Genomic DNA, 9,096 nt, shown 5'->3' with positions numbered 1-9,096 from the left:
TGAGATAACTCTTGTTATGAATTGATACTATAAATAAAATTGAAAATTGAAATTGAATTGTTGAAAGATATATGTCAGGAGAAGGGTACAACATTTTTTTCAAAGCATTAAATATACCTCGGAACACAGTGAAGACAGTCATCATCAGGTGGAGAAAATGTGGCACAACAGAGACGTTACCAAGAACATGGACGTCCCTCCAAAATTGATGAAAAGATGAGAAGGAAACTGCTCAGGGAGGCTTCCAAGAGGCTTCCGGCAACATTAAAAGAGCTGCAAGAATTTCTGGCAAGTACTGGCCATGTGCTACATGTGACAACAATCTCCCGTATTCTTTATATGAATGGGCTTTGGGGCAGGGTGGCGAGACGGATGCCTTTTCTAACAAAACATCCCAACTGAAGTTTGCAAAAACAAACATCAAGTCTCCCAAAAGTATGTGGGAAAATGTGTTATGGTCTGATGAAACCAAGGTTGAACGTTTTGGCCATAATACCAAAAGATATGTTTGGCGCAAAAACAACACTGCACATCACCCAAAGAACACCAAACCCACAGTGAAGCATGGTGGTGGTGGCAGCATCATGCTTTGGGGCCTTAGTCAGGGTGGAGGGGATTATGAACAGTTCCAAATACCAGGCAATTTTGGCACAAAACTTTCTGGCTTCCGTTAGAAAGCTGAAGATGAAGAGGAAGAGGAAGTTCACCTTTCAGCATGACAACAACCCAAAGCACACATCCAAATCCACAAAAGCATGGCTTCACTAAAAGAAGATTAAGGTTTTGGAATGGCCCAGCCAGAGCCCAGACCTGAATCCAATTGAACATCTGTGAGGTGATCTTAAGAGGGCTGTACACAGGAGATGTCCTCGCAATAGGACAGATTTGGAGAACTTTTGCTAAGAAGAGTGGGCAAATATTGCCACGTCAAGATGTGCCACGCTAACAGACTCCTACCCAAATAGGCTTAGTGCTGTAATAAAATCAAAAGGTGCTTCAACAAAGTATTAGTTTAAGGGTCTGCACACTTATGCAACCAGGTTAATCTACGTTTTTATTTTCCCCCTCAAAGATTTCAGTTTTTCTTTTTTTTGTCAATTTAATTGTTTATGTTATAGGTCACATTAAAAGGTGGAAAAAAGTTCTGATATGATTTATCTTTTTCTTTACATCACAAAAACCTGCCATTTTAACAGGGGTGTGTAGACATTTTATATCCACTGTAGTTCATCCATGGTTAACTCACAATGGAGTATACTGCTCAAAATGTACCATTATCTTATACTGTGCTGTTTTGTAAAGTTGTTCATCAGGAAAATGTCCTGCCTCAGTACATACCATACATTTGTCACAATAATTTATTACAATATTTTAAAAGAGGTTCATTGCCAACAAATATTTTAGCATTTGAAAATGGAATATCTACCAATTCTTTGTTGGTATTGGTCACAACAACCAAATATTAGTCACACAGTAAAGCGATATAAGGACATTTAGGGATGCGACTCGCAGTTGTTTTCATCATGTGTCGTTTATTTCCTCAATGACTATTATTAATTATTCATTTAGTGTATAACATGCCAGAGAATAGTGAAAACAAATCACTCAAAAGGCATTGTGTTTTGTCCAACTAAGTCCAAAAAGTATTCAATCTACAATCATAACAAAAAAGGGAAAAAAGCTCATTCAAATTTGCAACGCTAGGACCAGTAAATGTTTGACAAATAACTTTAATAGTTATTATTAATTATCATAATCATAATGAATAGTTAGTTATTTAATAGTTTAAGATTGCTCTGTCCATCAACTACGTGATCAACTTAATCATCATTTCAGCACTAACTAGGGCTTGTTCTTGTTTCTTCCATCCCAGTCACTGTTATTGTTATGAGTCTTTTCATAATGTCATTCTTTCATTTATTTTGGTAAGAATCACACTAAAAATACTTTCCTAAACTAAAGTGAGAGAAATAGAGAGAGTGGCACTAGAAACACGGATAGGCTAGACATTGACCGCAGCTTGTCACACAGCCAATCCTGTTACAATCCTAGCTACCAGATGCACAATCCACACACACAATCCACACACACAATCCACACACACAATCCACACACACACACACATAACACACAAAATCCTGAGCACAATTCTCCCTGTGCAGGAGCAGGTCAACCTAATGTTAGATTCTCCTAGAAAAAAACACCCACCGGGATGCTGAGTTGTGAATGCCGCTTGTATGTTACACATTTAATGATGATATACTGTACCGCACCTAGTAAAACTGGGCCAGTGCCTTGCGCTAGATCCGACGATGTTGAATGGACAAGAATTAAAACACCCTCCTGCACAAACAATCAACTGTCACAACACCACTTTAAGCTTTCGACTTCATTAAATGTGACCTTTTGATTTTGTCTCTATTGAAGATTGATTATCACATGCTTAAATGAAAGGGGAGCTTGAAACTATTGTGTGACAGACATGACCATATGTAGAATGTCTAAAGTTCATTTACAAATAGTCCCTAAGCAAATTCAATTCTCGAGGCAGATTAGAAATAAAACGGGAACGTGGAAGATAGTGTGAAGGAGACAGAGTGACCCCGGTCCCACAGATGTCTCCTGTTTTTTATCTCCTGGGATTGTCTAATAGAGTTGAGTCATGCTTACCAACAATGGGGGGGCCTTCCCCCTGAAGGATATATGTACACACTCAGAGAATCTGCTCACTCATTGAAAGAGGTTTCCACACTGTACTAAATGTGCTCTGTGAAATTGCATTTTCTGCTAGTATAATAAATACAAACGCAAAACTTGGTTTTTCTCAACTCTTTTCCTTTCACTCTCAAAACACTCTGCTGCACTAGAAACTTCCACAACGCAGCCTGCAATTGGATATAACATTTTATGATTTATATTACTGCCTTTTAGTTTTTATGACTTGCAAATTCCCCAATATGCTGATGCCTTTAAAGGTTTCCAACACCATGCTACACTTCTATATCTTACTTTTATATAAATGACATGGTAATTTAAAAGGATTCACCGCTATCGCAGATGTTTTGGTCAAGAAAAAATGTACAAGCTCAATTTTTGATTTGATTATTTAGCAGAAATACCAAATATTAAAATGCAAGCATTAGCTTCTTTCCATTTTATATATCACTAAATCATTTTGGGTTTTGACGTTGGCCATATTTTCTCAAATGTTGTGGACAAAACAATTGTTATGCGTGTTTTCACCTACCTTTAATCGGCTGCTTGACGTCTCCATTCTCCCTCTTGATCTGGTCGGTCACTTTGTGCTTCTTCTTCTCCTCCTTTTCCCTCTCTCTGTCTTTGACCCTCTTCTTCTCCCTCTCCTCCCGGTCTCTCTCTTTTGCCTTGTCCTTGATCGAGTGCTCTGTGGAAGTAGAGGGGAGGTTCTTTAGGTCTCGCTGTTAAAAACACATTAGCGCCCAGATTTACTTACTACACACATACTACACTTGGGAGCACACTCCATTGCCTTGGATTTCGTTCCTCTAGCCCCTTAACTAAACTCTTGCCAAGTGCTTCACCTTGGCCATAACCCTTTCCTTAATCTTATCCTCCTACAAAATGCTTGGCTTTTCCTTCCCTACTGCAACAAATCCACCTCTCCAGCAAGCCGGTACTCCTATCGCTCATGTTTCCTCAGCACTGTAATGACCCATTCCCTTTAAGACTGCAGCAGTCACTCATAGATTTACATCTCATCAATACCGTATGTACCTCACGTTTCTCCCCCCTAACTCATCTCTGTTTCTGTGCCTCTGCTAGCTTCCATATGCTCCTGTCTTAAAAGTCCTAAAATCCCCCTTTGCTTTTTGACTCTTATTTTCTCCTCCAGCGCTTCTGTTTGACATTTGAATGATTTCAGTGTTGAGGGAATATTACAGATCAAGGAATTGGAGTGCACTCTAATGTTGCAATCATTGCAAATTGCCCCAGATGAGAGCATTAGTTTAAAATGTAAATATCTCACACACACACACACACACACACACACACACACACACACACACACACACACACACACACACACACACACACACACACACACACACACACACACACACACACACACACACACACACACACACACACACACACACACACACACACACACACACACACACACACACACACACACACACACACACACACACACACACACACACACCTTTCCAGTGCTGTCTGAAAAGCAGAGTATGTCTAAGTGTGGATGGGTGTAAATCCTAATCTCCAGCAGAGCTCAGGAAACCTCCCTTTTCTTAAAATAACTTTCATTTGATCAAATCTTGTATACATCTCCTCCTTTTATTCTTTATTTCCTTCAATTTCCCCTAAAGATGTACGAAAAAACCTCCTTTATTTTTTTCCCCCCCAAAGTAGTTCTTTTGCGGATGCTTTCTTTCTTCTCCTTTGCAAAGAACTTTTTTCTTTGAACTTAGTTAGATCCATCTTTAAAAGGAAGCTGTGTTTTCAGACTGTTCACTCTCCTGTGGTCATGGGGAGTGGGAAAGTGAACACAGTGGGGTTTGACTCGCTGTTTGCAGGATCAAAGGAGAAAATGCTTTGAAAGTAAAAAGGCTTAAAGGAGCAGTATGAGAATTAGAGGCACATCAATACACTCTTTTCAATGATTATATTTAAATAAATACCATGGCATTTTGAAGTTTAGTGGGTTTTTTTGCTACTTAACATGCAGGTAGTCCTCCTCATACCTTTTGGTAAATGGGAGGAACGCCAAGTTAAGGATCGGTTAAGAAACGGTTTAAGAATCTTAACAAACCATTTTAAAAACTGTGAAAGATAAATGCAGTAAAATTACCAAACACTGTAAACTGACTGTTGAAGAAAAAAAAAACAGCATGTTTCAAAAACATCAATTTAGCTTAACAGAAAGCTGCCTACAAAGGAGGGCTCACTCAGCGTTTCTGCCAGATTTCTAAAAATACGGCGGACCATGCCAGAATGGTAACATTCATAAACCTTTCATTTAGAGGCAATGGGGGATAAATTAGCCCAGGTGGCTGACCGGGCCTGAAAAACACTGGAGAACACGCTGATGTATCACAGCTTGAGAGAAGAGTCTTCCCCTTTAAATAAAAAAGGAGACCATCCCATGGTGTGAGGGTCACACATTGTTTTATCTGGTCAGTAACTAAAATGTAAAACAATGTTGGGTTTGTCAGGGCAACACTTTACAAAAGCAGACACAGGGTTTTCCCCCCAAGACAAGGTGTTTAAGGTCTTTTTTTTTTTCTTTCTTTTTTTTGACAAGGGGCCAGTCGCAGACTGATGGCAGCAGTAATGTAGACCCCAATGGTTTCTCTGACAACAGAATCACGGACAGATTCAACTTAGCCCAGGTGGGCCAGCCTTGGGATACAATGAGGGAAAACCTGGAATTAGAAAATAATGGGATTCATCCAACTGAAACGTCTTGCGTTGTTTTCCGATTTTGTTTCCTGACTTTCTTGCAGTGGCAGGTTTTGAAGGGGAACACAGCAGGTGGTTTTCACTGTTAGGATGATCACAGGAGAGAGAAAACACGTTGAAAGAAAGAGGGCCAGAGGCAGACAGTTTGTACACTGGTCCCCACTGCTATCCAACTTTTCAGAGCTGGGGAAGAGAATCCTAAATCCAGAAAATGGGGTAGCCACCTTTTGACGTTGTTGTTTTTTTTTAGATGTAAATTTTAAAAACAAGCCTTCTCCAATCACCTGTCCTTAAAAAGACCTAATAATTTATTATATTTAACCTATGTTAAACTGGAAAAGCATAGTGTTGTCACGCTGTAGCCCAGCCAGGTTTGAGTGTGTGTTAGCAATGTGATAAGACTGGCGATCTGTCAGTGTGTTCTCTGCCTTCTGCCAAATGCATTACGGGATACGCTGCAGCCCCCTGTGACCCTGAACAGGAAAACCTAATCAAACACATAACTTCTATTTAGGCGATTCTATTCTGAGTATCTTCTATTATTATGTAATTTTATTTCATGTAAATAATTAAATAGAATCAAGAAAATTCTGTGTCCTAGGAATCTGAGGGCTTCAACGATTAGACAGAAGAGCAGTCCCATGTTAACACGTTGTGGCAAACTGGAATGACAGAAAACAGGTAAAAGCCACCCAGTACTCTGTGTGCGTGTGCATATTTAAGGGTTAAAACGCATTCAAAACATACTGTGGTAAGACAAATACCCCTTCAATTATCAGTCTGTCAGCTCAGCCAACAACTGAAGTTGAAATATTTTTTAGATCTTTTGGATGTCTAACTGGGAGTCACTGTAACACTACAGGTAAACCTGCCCACTGGGAAAATACTGACACTCCAAATGGTCAGTCCACCCTCACTTGTGGCAAATACATGCTTCACCATTCAATTCAAGCTGATCTGGAAACGATTTAGCAATAAGGTTCAAACAATCCGTCTACTGCATACACAGAGTTACGTGTCTTGTAATTCTTGGGACTGAACAAGCGACCCAGCCCACTAACTAAACTGACTAAATTAGGTGCTGACTGCAGCCAAGCTTCATTCACCTTTCCCCTGGCTGCCACAGTCGAGTAGTCCCAGACACAGTCAGGCATTCTGTCGGCCTGCTGCATTTACTGCTCACAAATAACCTAATAACGGCAATTCAGACATGATTCACGACAACCCAATAACCCATGTTTACATAAATTGTTCAATGGTCAGAATGATGTCAGAACAATGTGTGGCAAGGCAACCTATACGCCAATATGACACTGGAGTCATGAATAATCAGAAAACAGATGAATTGAATTGGTCCTCACTTTTTTGTAGGTTGATGTGTTAAAAGAGTGGCCTACCTTTATGAAAAAGGTCCTATTTATTAAAAGTGTAGTTATGAACACAGAAGGTATGAATGTTGTATGAATTCTGCTGCGATTTATTTGAATTCAACCTCAATGTGAGTAGGATAATCTTCATGAGAAGTGCATTTGGCTCCAATTATAATACAGGAGTGCACTGGGTGTCAACTACAGGTCAACTTGGTCTCAGTGAGGATTAAACCTGTGACCTTTGAGTTAGACAACTATTTATTTCACACTACATCAGCCTGCCTAATGCAGTAATGGTTCCTTGTTCACTGTGCTTAGTCAGACTCATGTCTCATGTTTCAAGACCAAATAAAATCAGCAGTCACTTCTCCCTGGCAGTTGCCTCGATCCAACAGCAACCCACACCCAAATAATGCTGTGATGATGTGATACTCGTTTGATCCCTGTAGGAAAATGCTTCCCTTCCATGAAGTTCAGAGTACACTCCACTGAAAGCAGAAAAGTGTCTAACAAGTGGGCCAGCCTACAAAAACACATTTAATTTATTTGTTTGTTTTTTCCACACCACCATAAGCCTTTGCCAAGTGCTGACTGCAGCTGTGTCACAGAGGCAAGGAAGAAGACTGACACACAGTTACCAGCTTTTACAGGAAGGTGCAGTTGAAAAAAACGGAGCATTTCAATCCTTGAAACATTTTTGCTCAGGATTAATGTGCCATTTCCAGCAACTCTGCTCCGCAGTTCTAAACTTCCCCATCTAAAAATTTGAAGCTACTCATTAGAATTACAGTCTCCCTAAATCTGGTCATTGAGCAGCTCCTATCAGCAGGAGTTTTCAACGTTTTTAGGCCAAGGACCCCTCAGCTGAAAGTGAGACGGAGCAGGGACCCCTTACTATATATAATATATACAATAGAGTTGCATATTAAATTGGGCATTAAAGATTTATCTTTATCAATAATAAGTCGGATTTATGTTCATGTATATTTTCAGACAGACTCAGGATCCCCTGTTAAAGATCTCTGCCCTACAGCAAACAAAGTGCTTTCCTCAAGAGCACTTCCATGGGACTGTTGAAGGAGTGCTATTATTTATTGTTACCTTTGGATGCATCTAAATTTTCCCAGGTGCAGCGATATAAACATTGAAAACAAAATATCAGCACTGCATTAGTGTTCTTTTAAATATTCTCAACATGCCTGCATACAACATTAACAGTAACATAACTGACATAATATTAGTAATACAACAAACTACAGTAATGGACTTTTAGTCTTATGATTGCTCAATACAAATGTATGAACTGCATTAAAAAGACATGGTCTATCTAACATTCCAATTCTTTTTTAAATTGCGTCCGGATTCTGTGTAAAGCCTACACACCAGCCTCTACCTGTTCTGAAATCCCTATGAAGCGTGCAAGCACATTTATGTGTTTCTGATGGTGTGTTAGGGCTAAGGGCCAACAACACGTCTCGTTCTGGTGTTCCCCGACTGCAGTGACTGTTCAAAGCACATCAAGACCTCTTCAACTACCCAACTGGTAAAAAGGGGGAGATCATGCACTCTCACACACATTCGCAATTGTCCACTCAGTACATCAGCTAGTGTCTACACACACGCGCGCAAATAACCCCTCAACACAGCAAATGCAGGGATGTTAATGAATAGTATAATATTAATAAAAAGCCATGCACAAGGACTTGTAATGAGATGATGATAAAGCTGTGACCCAATCAGTCCACTTAATATAATACTTCCTCCCAAGGAAGTACTAAAATCTTTTTTATTTAATAAGTTGGCATCCTAGAACATATTTTTAATGTTATTAATGGCCTCATGTTAATTGTGACTATGATGTTTTGAGCCACATGTTTGTCGATCATATGCAGCATATTTCATAATGTAGGTCTGAAAAGAAAAGGCTTACATTTATTTTCCTTTAGTGTATTTTCTTTTTAGACCTACATAATGAAATACGCTGCATATATAATTAAAGCATTTATGCATATGTTTAGATATTACACATTTGTAGTAATTACGTAATAAGTATATGTTTTGTCTGGTACTTGAGATATTAATATTATAAAGTGTCTACTAATACTGTACATAATAACACTAGTAACTGTCAAACTAAGATAATAAAAGAAAGTAGTTATATGGCATTCGTACATGTATTTGTCCATGCTACAAAGTGTTTAACCTGAGACAGGCCATACATCAATTATATATATATATATATATATATATATATATATAT

The 9,096-nt window shown here is 39.1% G+C and overlaps 1 protein-coding gene across 1 annotated transcript in view; it reads right to left on the bottom strand.

Moving 5' to 3' along the window:
* LOC116672838 (lysine-specific demethylase RSBN1L) overlaps positions 1-9,096 on the bottom strand; it is a 47,505-nt gene that overhangs the window by 36,231 nt on the left and 2,178 nt on the right. The window contains exon 2 of the mRNA XM_032504759.1: positions 3,248-3,403. Within this exon, the coding sequence (XP_032360650.1) occupies positions 3,248-3,403 (156 nt within the window). The remainder of the gene's footprint in view (positions 1-3,247; positions 3,404-9,096) is intronic.

Source organism: Etheostoma spectabile, chromosome 23, assembly GCF_008692095.1.
Source record: "Etheostoma spectabile isolate EspeVRDwgs_2016 chromosome 23, UIUC_Espe_1.0, whole genome shotgun sequence".
NCBI lineage: Eukaryota > Metazoa > Chordata > Actinopteri > Perciformes > Percidae > Etheostoma > Etheostoma spectabile.
Note: the sequence above shows the minus strand (reverse complement) of the source record. Positions and strands in the feature narration are given on the sequence as shown.